General features: G+C 35.2%; 1 protein-coding gene across 3 annotated transcripts in view; it reads left to right on the top strand.

Moving 5' to 3' along the window:
* Nucleotides 1-876: 876 nt before the first annotated feature.
* Nucleotides 877-15,694, top strand: part of LOC136040526 (LIM/homeobox protein LMX-1.2-like) — a 38,478-nt gene continuing 23,660 nt past the window's right edge. For all 3 annotated transcript variants that reach the window (XM_065724704.1, XM_065724703.1, XM_065724705.1), the window contains exons 1-2: nt 877-994; nt 11,518-11,713. In XM_065724704.1, the coding sequence (XP_065580776.1) occupies nt 910-994; nt 11,518-11,713 (281 nt within the window). In that variant the 5' untranslated portion in view covers nt 877-909. The remainder of the gene's footprint in view (nt 995-11,517; nt 11,714-15,694) is intronic.

Raw genomic sequence — 15,694 nt, 5'->3', positions numbered from 1 at the left:
AGCATAGCATATATTAAATACAGCAATGGTCAGTTTACGCATTTAATATATGCTTTGCTTTACCCCCTCCCCTAATGTGCAAATATATAGCCCAAATTTGTTTCTAAACTATTATATATTCATCATACTTAGTTTTATTTCATTATCATTAATCGAACCTCACTTCCCGAGCGTTTATTATATAACTGATAAGTACGGTGTTTATTAGGGGGGGGGGGTAAGAAGGCTTATAATTTTGCGTTCAAGAGATGGGGGTAAAACAACACGTCTTCAGAAAAGAGCACGCGCTACGGTGCTTTTCTCTTTCTAAGCGAGTAGGCCAATATAGTTGTTGGCTACTTTTATATAGGCCTAAACTTGAGCTTATTCTTATTTATTATTTTATTTGATTTTAAACTTCATAAACTTCATTGTTTTTAATCTTCAACGCATCTTTCAGCTAGTAGACTTCACAAACGTCACTATGTAAGCATTTCAAAGTTGTTCATTATTTCTCTCTGGAGAGAGCAAGCCATCGTAAACACTGGTCTTTAAACAGCAAAGATGACATCCGATCTTTCAATTGCATGATCTTTTGATCTCCCAAAGCATCCTCCCCTCCTTGCTAAACAAAGCGAAGCATTTTTTCTGTCCAAGAATTCCAATAAAACTCCTAGAGAAACGTAAGAACTGATGTGTACACAAGAAGATATTAAACTTCAACCAATCAGATTTCAGATAGTTTAGAAGAGCCAATTGGATTCGACTCTGGTTGGGAATGACCTATCAATTTCCCCTCAGCTGCTTTGCCAATGAGATATTCGAAATTTCTAAGATCGATATATTAGATCCCTCCTATTCCAGTGGATCTCTTTCTCCAGTTTAAGGTATCTTTAGTTTGCAGGAGTGTGACTTTGGAATCAGGGGGTAATGATTATGGTACGTGAGGACTGTAGGATATTTACAGGACCGGGAATCGGAGTTTCACCCCCACGTATTATGGAAACTCAGACAGGTAGATATTGAGATTTTATATCTGAGTTTAATTAGTAATATACGAACAGAACTTGCACAAACTGTTTTGCTGCCACCTAACGGTTCAAACTATGGGCGCGGCTAGAGTTTGTCATTTGGTGGAAGAGGTAGGGTTTGCCATCTTCACTTTAGAATTTAGATTTTAACTCAGTCGAAGATTTTTCTAGGTCATAACAATTCTCTTGGCGGTTGACATCGCATCGGTGTCCTCATTAGCTGTCCCCATGGTTTAAATCTTCTCCTCGACTGCGTACAATAACATAAACATTTATTAAATGATGAAAATATAAGACGGTTCTATAGCTATACATCCTCCCCCCCCCAAAAAAAAAAAAAACTAGGATCACTTGTCAAATAAAATGCAGAATTTATCACGGTAGTCATAATGTTGTTATTGCTTCTTTTCCCCTTAAGGCCAATTCATAGTCAGATTCGACTAATACAAAAGTTTAGCTAGCAGTAATTTGAGCCAATTGTAATTTTTAAAAGAGTGTTTCAGTCAATAAGAAAATCCTTTGAAAAACCTGATTGACTAAGCGCTCGCTACTTGACTAACCTGATTAGCGCTCGCTAAATCTCGGATTTAAATATCAGATTTAACGTATCAGAAAACCCTACTGTAGAGGTTTCAAGCTCTTATCTGCAAAAATGAGGAATTTTCTTTATTTTTATTGTTTTTTTGCCAGAAAAAAGATCATGAATGTGTGTTTATTTTATTTTTTCGGGGGGGGGGGGGTGATCGTATCGATCCAGTGGTCTTAGAATATCGTGAAAGGGCTCACTCGAACGGAAATTAAAAGTTATATTGCCCTTTGTAAGTAACCAAGAAGATTGGAGGAAGACTAGGCCCCCTCCCCCGCCACTTTTTTCCCAAAATCGTCCGATCAAACTTTTGAGAAAGCCATTTTGTTCATGATAGTTGGAAGGCCCAATAAATATGCCTTTGGATATAACATAACATGACCCCCCCCCCCCCCCTCACAGCCCCAGGGGAAAGGTCTTTAAGTTATCAAGTATACCTATTGTTTACACATACCATACGTTATTGGGAGGTATGCATACATTTTCGGGTGGGGGGAATTTTCTTCTGTTTTTTTTAACATGGGGGGATTTTTCGTGGGGTGGAAAGTTTCCAGGGGTGAGTTTTCAGGGGAAAATAAACACTGGGGGAATTTGTAAGAATTTTTATATGTCTTGCTTTCTCTTTTCCTCCTCAATTTTTACGCGTGGAGTTGTTAAGGGCAATTGTCCTGGGTAACTTGTCACTGGGATTCAATTTTTTTTTAATATTTCCATGGGGAGGTTACTTCCCCATGGAAGTAGGGCCAGATTTTCTGGCATTACTTAAAAACAATCAGAAATTATAGTAAAAAAACCAAGTTTTTCCAACTGAAAGCAAGGAGCAACATTGAAACTTAAAACAAAAAAGAAATTATTACGTATATGAAGCAGGTCACCTCTTCCTCAACACCTCGCTCTTTACGCTACAGTTTGAATTTTGTCCCAGTTCCTTAAGAGCGACTCCTGAAACATAGGGGTCGTTTAATTCAAACAATAAGGAGCTTTTTTGCAAGTACTAAAAAACTTTAGCGTAAAGAGTGAGATATCATAGTACTAGTTTTTTGGGACTTTCAGACTTGAGGTTGTTTTGTTTTTTTTTTTCCCCTTTTTGGGGTTGTAACGTGTCTGAAGCTTATTAGTTGGGGGTAATGGCCTTTACCGATGCTATGGATGCAGTACAAAGATATTTATATTTGAATATTGTTATCCATCATTGCTTAGTTTGAAACTATCAGTGCGATTGCTTGTGGTAACAAGACTAGAAATAAAGTTCTTCGTGACATTTTTTTTTTTTAAACATAGAGACGTTTTTTTTCTTTCCGACATTTTTATCTTCAAGACGTTTTTCTCGTGACGTTTATTTAACTTCGAGATGTTTTTTACTTAGAGACGTTATTTTTTTTACTTAAAGACGTCTTTTCTTCACGACATTTTTCAACTTCGAGACTTTGAAATGTTTTTTTCTAGACGTCGTTTTTTAACTTTGAGAATTTTTTTCTTCATGACGTTTTCTTAACTTCAAGACGCTTTGTTTTAACTTCCTGACGTTTTTTTCTTCGAAATGTTTTATTACTCAAGAATATTCGTGACGCTTTTCTTTTAACTTCGAGACGTTTCTGTTTTAATTTCGAGACGTTTTTTTCTTCGTGACTTTTTCAACTTAGTGTTTTTTTCCGTGGCTTTTTTTTAACTTCGAGACATTGTTTTTTCTTTGTGACGTTATTTTCTTTGAGAAGTTGTTTTCAACTTCGAGATGGTTTTTCTTCGTGACTTTTCTTTTAACTTCGAGACGTTTTGCTTTAATTTCGTGACGTTTTTTAACTTCGATGTTTTGTTTACACCTTTGAGAAGTTTTTTCTCTTCGTAACATTTTTGTTTTTACTTCGAGACATTTTTTTCTTCGTAAAGCTTTTTTTTCTTTGAGACGTTGTTTTTTAACTTCGAGACATTTTTTCTTCATTACATTTTTTAATTTTGAGACTTTTTGTTTTGCCTTCGTGACGTTTTTTCTTCGAGATATAAATAATCCGTGGTGCAGTGATGCATGACACCCGTATCATTCATTGCTGGAAGGAGTCATAAAACTCTCAGTATCAATTGCGCAACTAACATCCCAAGGCCAAGGAAATCAGTATAAACCACCCGAAGGCAGTTTTTATGCACTTTAGTTTTAATATTGCTCTTTACTGTCCCCTGAACGCCCAAGTTCTAAAATATTTGAAGAATTGAATTTAAATGTTCAAGAATGACTAGTAGGGGGGGGGGTGTTTTTAAAAACTAATGATTATATATGATATACAAACACATACAATTCAATGACATAGCAAGTGCATGGCATAGGTAGTACACCTATTGCTTAGAATGAATTTCTAAGAATATAAGCATATCATTGACTTCTTGGTTCACATGTATAACGGATCGTTTTTTTATCGTAGGAAATCACGTTTGATTCCTACACCAGACAAATAATTTATAAATTCAACGGGTGTGGTAGGAAATATAAATAGGATACTACTCATTTCATTTAATTGTTAATTCATGAGGTGATATTAGAGGGTTTTTACCAGTATATTTCTCAGCATTGACTTGTTTTTTCAGTTGACTAGCACGTCATTCCATCATTCTTAGGAGTCCCCAGTTCAAATATTACTCCAATCAAGTATTTCTGAAATCATCGGAAAATACTTAGCGAACATCTTAGATCATAACGCAACCCGTTTCAAAGAAGTATTAAGACAGAAAAACCGTTTTGTACGGGTTTCTTCAGAGTTCATTGTTCCTCAAGAGCGCCTTAGAAAATCGTTATTATCGGGTTGGTTCCGATCTCATTGGTCTTAAAGTACACCATTAGAGTCGCCTTTTTCGGGCTTGTTCAGAGTTAGTTGCTCCTCGTGAGTGCCTTAGGGAATGGCCTTGATAGAGTTCATTGATGCCCAAGAGTGCTTTAGGGAATGACCTTGACAAGCGAGGGGATATTCACTCTCTTTGAAAGGTGTAGACAAGTAGGCAAATCCATAATGCAAATACTACTTGAGTGTGGTTGGGGAAGGCTGGTTGCCATCGAATCACTTGACTCTTAAAAAAGGAACCAAAACTTTCAATTTAAAATCATTTGAGTCCCCGCTGAATTTTATAAGACCACCTTTTCCGTGTAAACCTTATATACCCGCGGGGACGAAGCCGGGTCCGCTGGATTCGGGATCTCTTGTCTGAGAGGATGCGAGTTCGAATCCCGGTGTACCCAATTCTTCAGTTGGGACGGGGGTCAGGGGCGTGACTCTGTAAGCTTAGCCAGAGTCGACTCAGCTCTAAATGGGTACCTCGAGAAATCTGGGGAAGTTAAACAGGAAGGATGTGCGAAAGCACAGGATGGCTCGCCCCAACCCCCCATTGCACTTCCTGGCTGAAGGGTCAAGAAACGGAGATCAGCACCGCCAGTACCGACTTTAAAGTCTAATGCCGTATCCTTTACCTATTTTTACCCGCGGGGCAAAAGTTACAGCCCTTCCCTCGGGTTGGGGGAGGGGTCTTCTTGAAATATAAAGAAATAGTTATCCCAAGATTTTGATCAGATCCATTTGGGGGAAAATGAACATTGGGGGTAGGGCGAATTGTCCTATGATCCCTTTTGACTCTTAAAAAGGGCACTAGAAATTCTGATTTATAATCAAAAAATCCATTTCTGAAGTTTATACTACCATCCCTACCATAAAAATCTTATATTCTCCCAGGGGCCAGATTTAACACTTACTCCCAGGTTCTTCGATTGGATGCATTTGGGGAAAACAGGGTTGGCGGGGGAGGGGGGCTGGTTGCCATCGAATAACTTTTGACTCTTAAAAGCGGAATTAGATCTTTTCTATTCATTTGAGTCCCCTCCGAGGTTAATAAGACCAGTTCTTCTATAAAAAAACTGTACATGCCCCCAGGACATAAGCTGCAACCCTTCCGCCAGGCTCTGGGGACTCATAATATTTGACTCATAATAAGGCTTACCCTTTAGAAATAAAATTAAACTCTCATTTTCCAATCAAGGAGTATTTTCTGAATTTTATACGAGTATCCCTTCTGTAGGAACCGTATATGCCCTAGGGCATAACTTCCAACACCTGCCTCTGAGCCCTTGAGGGAATAGTTTCGACCCCGTAGTTTTTATTATCTCAGGTTTGAACTATTTTTAACAAAATGGCTATCACAAAATTTTACCAGATGGGTTTGGAGGTGAAGGGCGTGGGATGGGGGCTAGTTTCCCTCCAATCTCTTTTGACTCTGAAAAGGTGAATTGGAACTTTGGGGAGTTTCCAAACAAACAAAGCTCTCTCTGAAGTTTATATGAGCATCCTTTCTATAAGAACAATATATGCCCCCAGGGCATATATTGCCCTGCAATACCTGCAGGCTTACAACGCCTGCCGCGTAAAAAAAGAAGAAACTGTATTTTTTACTAGAATTATTAAAAACTGTAAATTTTTTAACTTAAAATTTTCCTAAGGACCTTGGTTTACACCTTTCCCTTAGTTATTTATATATATACATATAATATATATATATATATATATATATATATATATATATATATATATATATATATATATATGCCTTTTTTATGCTCTTTACAAATACTAAATAAAAAAAACTAGTTTTTTTTTAACTGAAAGTAAGGAGTGACATTAAAACTTAAAACGAACAGAAATTACTCCGTATATGAAATGGGTTGTCCCCTCCGCAGTCCCACGCTCTTTACGCTAAAGTTTGACTCTTTGCCACAATTCTACTTTTTAAAACAATTAAAAACTTTAGCGTAAAGAGCGTGGGACTGTGGAGGGGACAACCCATTTCATATACGGAGTAATTTCTGTTCGTTTTAAGTTTTAATGTCGCTCCTTACTTTCAGTTAAAAAAAAACTAGTTTTTTTTATTTAATTTCTGAACGTTTTTGAATTAATGCATGTTTGATTTTGGCTCTCCGCACATAAATTATTGAAATGAAATTAGTATATTAATTTTTTTTTGGCTAAATGGCTTTCTCTTAGTTTTGATCAGACGATTTTGAGAAATAAGGGGTGGGGAAGGAGGCCTAGCTGCCCTCCAATTTTTCGGTTACTTAAAAAGGCTACTAGAACTTTTAATATTCAACGAACGTTTTTATTAGTAAAAAATATACGTAACTTAAGAATTAACTTACGTAACAAACTTTTATATTCTTATATTTTTATTATGTGTACGAGGGGGTTTGTACCCTCGTTAATACCTCGCTCTTTACACTAAATCGTAAGTTTTGTTCCAATTCTTAAAAATGACCCCTGAATCAAATAGGCCGTAGAATAAATAGTTGAAATCACTAAAAATATTTTAGCATAAAGAGTGAGGTATTTATCTCCTCCTAAATACCTCGCTCTTTATGCTAAAGTATTTTTAGAACCCTTCATATGCGTATTAATCTCTGTTTGTTTTAAATTTCAATGCTATTCCTTACTTTCATTTGAAAAAACGTTTTCATGTTTATTTTTTCATTGTTTTTTTTTTATATAGTAATGCTAGAAAATCCTGCGCCATTTTCATTAATTTTTTCCCCCATGGCATATTTCTCCAAGGAAAGATCCTCCCACATAGCCCCCTCCCTCAACCCTACCCCCAAAACCAAAAAAATCCCCCTGAAAACGTCTGTACACTTCCCAATAACCATTATTATATGTAAACACTGGTTGAAGTTTGTAACTTGCAACCCCTCCCCCAGGGACTGTGGGGGAGTAAGTCATCCCCAAAAACATAGTTATTAAGATTTTCGACTATGCCAAACAAAATGGCTATCTCAAAATTTTGATCCGTTGACTTTGGGAAAAAAATGAGCGTGGGAGGAGGCCTAGATGCCCTCCAATTTTTTGGTCACTTAAAAAGGGCACTAGAACTTTTCATTTCCGTTAGAATGAGCCCTCTTGCGACATTCTAGGACCACTTGGTCGATACGATGACCCCTGGGAAAAAAAAAAAAAAACAAAAAAAAAACAAACAAATAAACACGCACCCGTGATTTGTCTTCTGGCAAAAAATGCAAAATTCCACATTTTTGTAGATAGGAGCTTGAAACTTCTACAGTAGGGTTCTCTGATACGCTGAATCTGATGGTGTCATTTTCGTTAAGATCCTACGACTTTTAGGGGGTGTTTCCCCCTATTTTCCTAAATAAGGCAAATTTTCTCAGGCTCGTAACTTTTGATGGCTAAGACTAAACTTGATGAAACTTATATATTTAAAATCAGCATTAAAATGCGATTCTTTTGATGTAGCTATTTATATCAAAATTCAATTTTTTAGAGTTTCGGTTACTATTGAGCCGGATAGCTCCTTACTACAGTTCGTTACCACGAACTGTTTGATAATAAGCACTTTTTGACCTCTTGACCTCTTAAAAATGACCTACATATGAGGTCATTACAAATCTGTAATAGTTTAGAAACAAATTTGGGCTATATATTTTCACATCAGGGGGGTGGGGGTAAAGCATAGCATATATTAAATATGTAACCTAACCATTGCTGTATTTTTTTATGTGTTTTTTCTGTTGCACTGGTGATTTCTCTTCTCATTAAAATTCCATGTGCACAAACACACATAAAAAAAAAATAATAATAATACAGAAATGGTTAATTTACGTATTTAATATATGCTGTGCTTTACCCCCACCCCCCTGATGTGCAAATATATAGCCCAAATTTGTTTCTAAACTATTACAGATTTTTTATACCTAATATTTAGGTCATTTTTAAGAGGTCAAAAAGTGCTTAAATCTGAATCAAACAGTTCGTGGTAACGAACTGTAGTAAGGAGCGACCTCAATAGTAACCAAAACTCTAAAGAATTGAATTTTGATATCAATAGCTACATAAAAAGAATTGCATTTTAATGCTGATTTTAAATATATAAGTTTCATCAAGTTTAGTTCTACCCATCAAAAGTTACGAGCCTGAGAAAATTTGCCTTATTTATGAAAATAGGGGGAAACACCCCCTAAAAGTCGTAGGATCTTAACGAAAATGACACCATCAGATTCAGCGTATCAGAGAACCCTACTGTAGAAGTGTCAAGCTCCTATCTACAAAAATGTGGAATTTTGTATTTTTTGCCAGAAGACAAATCACGGGTGCGTGTTTATTTGTTTGTTTTTTTGTTTTTGTTTTTTTTCCCCAGGGGTCATCGTATCGACCAAGTGGTCCTAGAATGTCACAAGAGGGCTCATTCTAACGGAATGAAAAGTTCTAGTGCCCTTTTTAAGTGGCCAAAAAATTTGGAGGGCATCTAGGCCCCCTCCCACGCTCATTTTTTTCCCAAAGTCAACGGATCAAAATTTTGAGATAGCCATTTTGTTCAACATAGTCGAAAACCATAATAACTATGTCTTTGGGGATGACTTACTCCCCCACAATCCCTGGGGGAGGGGCTGCAAGTTACAAACTTTGACCAGTGTTTACATATAGTAATGGTTATTGGGAAGTGTACAGACGTTTTCAGGGGGATTTTATTTTACTTGGGGGTGGGGCTGAGGAGAGGGGGCTATGTCGGAGGATCTTTCCTTGGAGGAATCTGCCATGGGGGAAGAAAAATTCAATGAAAAGGGCGCAGGATTCTCTAGCATTACTATAAGAAAACAATGAAAAATAAACATGAAAACGTTTTTTTCAAATGAAAGGAAGAAGTAGCATTGAAACTTAAAACGAACAGAGATTATTACGCATATGAGGGGTTCTAAAAATACTTTAGCATAAAGAGCGAGGTATTTAGGAGGAGACTAACACCTTGCTCTTTATGCTAAAGTATTTTTAGTAATTTCAACTATTTATTCTACGGCCTTTCTGATTCAGGGGTCATGCTTAAAGAATTGGGACAAAACTTACGATTTAGTGTAAAGAGCGAGGTATTAACGAGGGTACAAACCCCCTCGTATACATAATAAAAATATAAGGTTATGAAAGTTTGTTACGTAAGTTAATTCTTAAGTTACGCATATTTTTTACTAATAAAAACGTTCGTTAAAATTAAAAGTTCTAGTTGCCTTTTTAAGTAACCGAAAAATTACAGGGCAACTAGGCCTCCTTCCTCACCCCTTATTTCTCAAAATCATCTGATCAAAACTAAGAGAAAGCCATTTAGCCAAAAAAGGAATTAATATGCAAATTTCATTTTAATAATTTATGTGCGGAGAGCCAAAACCAAACATGCATTAATTCAAAAACGTTCAGAAATTAAATAAAAAAAACTAATTTTTTTAGCTGAAAGTAAGGAGCGACATTAAAACTTAAAACGAACAGAAATTACTCTGTATATGAAATGGGTTGTCCCCTCCACAATCCCTCGCTCTTTACGCTAAACTTTGACTTTTTGCCACAATTCTACTTTTTAAAACAATTAAAAGCTTTAGCGTAAAGAGCGAGGGATTGTGGAGGGGAAAACCCATTTCATATACAGAGTAATTTCTGTTCGTTTTAAGTTTTAATGTCGCTCCTTACTTTCAGCTAAAAAAAAATTAGTTTTTTTTTATTTTATTTGCGGTAGAAGCGAGTATTATATTTGTAAACAGCATTAAAAAAGGCATCAAGTGGTATATTCACTTTATATGAAAGCCAGTAATACTGTTTGCACCAATTTTACCTATATATATATATATATATATATATATATATATATATATATATATATATATATATATATATATATATATATATACATATATATATGTAAATATATATACATATATATATATATATATATATATATATATATATATATATATATATATATATATATATATATATATATATATATATATATATATATATGTAAATATACATACATATATATATATATATATATATATATATATATATATATATATATATATATATATATATATATATATATATGTAAATATATATACATATATATATATATATATATATATATATATATATATATATATATATATATATATATATATATATATATATATATATATATGTATATATATATATATATATATATATATATATATATATATATATATATATTTATAGTTTTACCAAATAAAGCTGACTCTGCCAAAGTTAAAGGTAGGAGCGGGGGCTCAATTAGTCATAAAGAAGGTAATAAAGACGCAAAACACACCATTTTGAGAATATGTTTAACTGTGATAAAGTTTTAAAAATAGATAGAAATGAATAAAGAATTGACAATTTGGAAGTATTTAATTTGCGAGTAGGTAATAATTTAAATGGTTTCGTAGACCACACCGCTTTTTCGTTGACAAATTTGAGACAGAAAAGTGGCTATAATTTAAATAAAACAGTACAACAAAAAAAGTTTAAATATTAAAAATCTGAAAAAAAAGAATAAAAATAAATGAAACTCACTTCATAATAACCTCCAAAATACTGCAATCGCTGTAAACAACTTGAATAAGCATACCGATATGACAAAAATTTGTCAGATTGTCTCTCGTATAATTTTATTTTGACAATGAGATCTAGAAAAAATTAAATGCTATATTTATTTGAAAGATTTTACATAAACCGAATGGTGGCCGCAAAGTTACTAATAATCATGAAAACTGCGGATACAATTTAAAAAAAGATCCCTTACGATTACAGAAAAACTTTAACTAAACTCCTTTACAATAAAGGTTATAAGGATCAGTGAGGTAAATACAAAAACATTTTGTGAAAACATTTTATGAAAACATGCTATATATCTTACTCAAAACCAACTAACTTGGGAATTCGGGATCACTCTCGTCGCATGATATATAGCCTATAGGAGTCTGACAGTGTAAAAAATAAGCTGACGGCAGCCTAAAGGAGGCTGATCTGGATTCTAGATGCTGATTTGTAGAAGAGGGAGACGCATCGAATGAACTTCAAAATTGAACACTAATTCAAACTTTCTTTTTAGATACTGAGACCCTCTCAGAATATTCCTTCACAATTTGCCAAGCTTGTGGACGGAACATAAACGATCGATATATTATGCGAATAGGCGAGTGTTCTTTTCATGAAGAATGTGTTGTGTGCAGTGTGTGCAGCAACAGCCTATCTCAGTCCTGCTTCTTCAAACAAGGTAGACTCTACTGCAGAATTGATTATGACAGGTAAACTATACCCTTTTTAAATACCTTATGCGGTAAAAATCCTCTCAAGAAAGATCGGAAAACCTAGAGGCCTGAAAAAAAAATTATGAGGAATCAAACCACCACCCTGATAGTGCCCTCTCGATTTATCTATCAGCATGTATACCGGTTTTTTTTATGAAAACATGTTATGTATTTTACTCACTAACTTGAGGCCCATTAACTTGAGAATTAGGGATCACTCTCGTCGCAGGTGTTGCGTGTACGGGTGAGAAAAAGGGTTTAAGACTTTTTTCTTGCGCTGCTTTTCATTAGTTTTCTTCAACCCTGTAACCAAGGATCATCCTCAGCAAAACAAAAAAAAAAAAGAAAACGTAAAAGGAACTAAATCTATCGGCTGAGGAGGGCCTTTGGACATAGGGTCGAAATATTCTTTGAAGTTGGTATTCCAGGCTTGTAAAAAATTCCTTATTGTTCTGCTTGTTGTGTATGATGGAAAAGCAGTGTGGTCTTCGTCACTATTTATTTGAAAGAATGTAGATACGTGGAAATTTAATACGCATTAATGAAGAAGCAGGCCCCTACCTTTTATCGTGTCATCTCTAATTTATCTGTCAGCCTGTGCGCTACGTTTCAAAATGTATGTTCAATTGAAAGCTCTTTAACTTGGTATTTGGAGTTTGCTCCGTATCTTGTGTTATAGAGACAAAAGTAAAACAAATCAAAAACTGAAAGCTCAAGAAAAACTATTTTTCGATGAAAATCATTTATCTTTTTTTTATTGATTTTCTTTCCATTTTGTTGATAAAGCCCCCAAAATTCAGGTATTACGGTTTTCAGAACTCCCGAGAGTGGAACTTCCTGTCTGTTTCCAGCATCTGTTTGAGTTCAATTTTAGATTTCCAAATTTTTTGCAAGACTTTCGGTCCACATTGCATCCCTATAATTTTACTACATATTTGCAGGAGCCGTAGGAGCCGAGAGGTCGTGGTATATAAAATTCTTAAGCTATTTGTAAGTAAAGATAAAAAAAAAACTCCTACTTTACAATCAAAGAATGGTAATTTGCAGTCTCTTGTTGACATATTTATTTTTCAATAAATTTTTTCATTGTTTTTCTTTATTCCTATGGGAATTCACACTTTGCTTACATTCTTTCGTTGATTTGTCTGCGCATACTGAATTTGTTTCTGTCTTTAAAGAAAAGGAACAGAATAGACGCTTATTCCCGTCACAAAAAAAAATGCAACCATTTTTGATATGTAAATATTTAAGCGTCCCAGAACATTAAGTTGATATTTCAAAAGATGCAGATCTAAACAAACCCTCTCTCCCTTATGCCTGGTTCTCACTAAATGCAAAACTCACCATCGCGACGTGATATCCGTACTACCCTGCAAAAACTTTACCACCTTTTTCGTTATTTTTTATTTGTTTCTTCTTTCATAAGAATTTTTTCCCAACATATTTTCATGTTATATAGTAAACACACATGCTTTAACAAAAACAGATGACACACTTATTCCATCTCAGAGGAAATGTTTAAAACTATTTTTTACGAGTAAAAGGTGTAGAAATCAAATAAAGTCTCAAAAAGGACACAGACAGCGTTTTGTTTTGCAGTCTGCATGCAATTTTTTTTTCATGCAATCGAAGTTGATTTATTGTTTTTCAGTTTTTATTGCAATTTACGTGCAACATATAGACTTTTTTATTTTAATTCGATGCACGGGAATTCTCCCCGTATTCCATGAGTGCCTCGTGCATTCTGCATGCACGTGCATTCTTCGTGCAGACTGCCTCGTGCATTCTGCATGTGAAACAACGTTCAGGAGATTCGATACATCAATAATCATTATGTGAGTCTCAGCGTCGGCTTAATATCTCACAGACAAAGAACCCAGTAGCAAATTTTTCCAGCAGCAAAGGAACTCCCGAAGCAATTGTGGTAAAAATTTATATAGGATCTTAAATGCGGTAACTGCTCAAAAAGCTAGGTTAGTTTGAAACCAAGAAAATCTCTAGCTAATTGTTAAATAATGGGCTGTCTATTCAATGTACATACGGTATTCAGTGTGCATACGGCATAAATAATATGCATTCCGTGTCGGCAAGGTTTTCGATCAAGGTGGTTAGCACAAGAAGGAACTTCCATAGCTGTCACATTATTCAAATGGTATTTCTTTTGAGCTGAATTTCAATATTTTCCAAACAGGTGAGCTAGAATATGTTTAAAAAGAACTTTAAAGAACTTCTGCCCCGTTAAGCCGAAAAAACAAAATGCACAATTTCTAATGATGTAAGATTTGTCAAATCCGAATATATCTATCTCTGGCACTAAACAGTAGAAGTTAATGCGCGATTTCTGCGAAAGAGCGCCTTTTAGTTTGCCGTCATTTATTCGGATCTTTTATTCAAGCTCTACAAGATGTGGCAATACTGTTCAATCAATTCTACATAGTCTAGCTAGACCAACTAAAAAGGTTTATAATGAACGAGATAGGATGATCCTCAAAAGTGTGAGATCCTCAAGGTACTTAGCTGAAAAGTTGTTGTGCCCTTTTTAAGTGACCAAAAGGATTGTAGGGTAGCTAGCCCCCCTCCATCGTCCCCTTTTCCCCGAAGTCGTCCGATCGAAAGTAATGAGATAGTCAATTGTTTAGCATAGTTGAAAGATCCAGTAGCTATGCCCTAGGGGATACATGGCCCCCCAGAGGCCCTGGGGAAAGGTCTGTAAGTTATAAATTTGCTCATTGTTTACTTAGTATTTGTTATTGGGAGGTTGATAGTCATCGGTTTCACTGCCTTATATACACTAAACATGAAATATGGCTAGGGAGAGTGAACAATGTTTAGGATATGAGGAGGACAGTAAATTTGAAGGGCTCATCAAGAATCCGGGCTTTGAGCGCTAGCATATGAAGCCTCTTTATATGTACAAACCTGTTTAATATTCCAAAAATGTATTATAAATTTATGCTCTGGTGTATAGGCGCCCGAGTTGGAGGGGTGCAGAATTTTTGCGACATATATTTTGATAAATACCCTTTTTTGGTATCTTCATTAAAAAATACTTTTTTTTGTATATACATCAACAAAATCGAGCAATACATTACTCCCAGCCTAGAATTCAGAAAAAAACATTGCCCCCTCCCCCTACTACATTTTTTGAATTGACATCCTTATGGTGTAAAAAAAGGGTTTAGAAGGACTTTCAAGACAAAAAATTATTTGGAAACGTTTAGTTATGGTCGTAAAACAGCTGAGATAACACGCTTGATAAGAGCTGATAATGCGTCCTGTCAGTTCTCACTGCACTTATTTGCTACATTTGCACAGCATTTATAAGAACATTAAGACGAGGCGATAAATTTTCACTACGATATTTATGGTATTGCAATTCCCTCCATACTATTAATACAAGAAACCCGTCACATATCTTCAATAGGTCACAAATTGACAAGGGAAAAGCTAAGCAGCAGGGAGGTAAATGCCCCCTCCATACCGAATCTGCTCCCCCTAGACCTCAGTTTGGCCCCCAACTGAAATTTAGTTTCTGCAAAAAAAAATCTTGTCAAAATTAAGATAAGCCGGCAGAACTCCAGTACCCAGAGAAACAAGTCAGTTTTTTTAGTTTAGCTTTACTTTATGGTAGTATATGACAAATTTTTTAGTTTTTATCGGCATTTTCACTTGATTTTGGAGAATTGGCTCCAAAATTCCCCCCCCCCCCTCCAGGATTTAGAAAAAATTACACCACGGCTAAGCACCCCTTATTGATATGAGATGAGATTAAGCAGCGGCATTGTTTACGTTTCTTGAATTTTATTTGTGCAAGAATTTGTTTAACGCTTAGATACTTTCACTTGTTTTCGTCTTCATGTTGCATATGTGAGCCACCTGAAGTCAGAGTCGCATCCAGAATCTTTTTTCGGGGGTGTTTTACCCAAAAAAAAAAATTCGGAGGAGAAGGTGCATAAAAAACCTCAAAAACGCACAAAA

Source organism: Artemia franciscana, chromosome 21 (genome assembly GCF_032884065.1).
Source record: "Artemia franciscana chromosome 21, ASM3288406v1, whole genome shotgun sequence".
In the NCBI taxonomy this organism is placed as follows: Eukaryota; Metazoa; Arthropoda; class Branchiopoda; order Anostraca; family Artemiidae; genus Artemia; species Artemia franciscana.
This window is presented reverse-complemented; position numbering and strand designations above follow the sequence as displayed.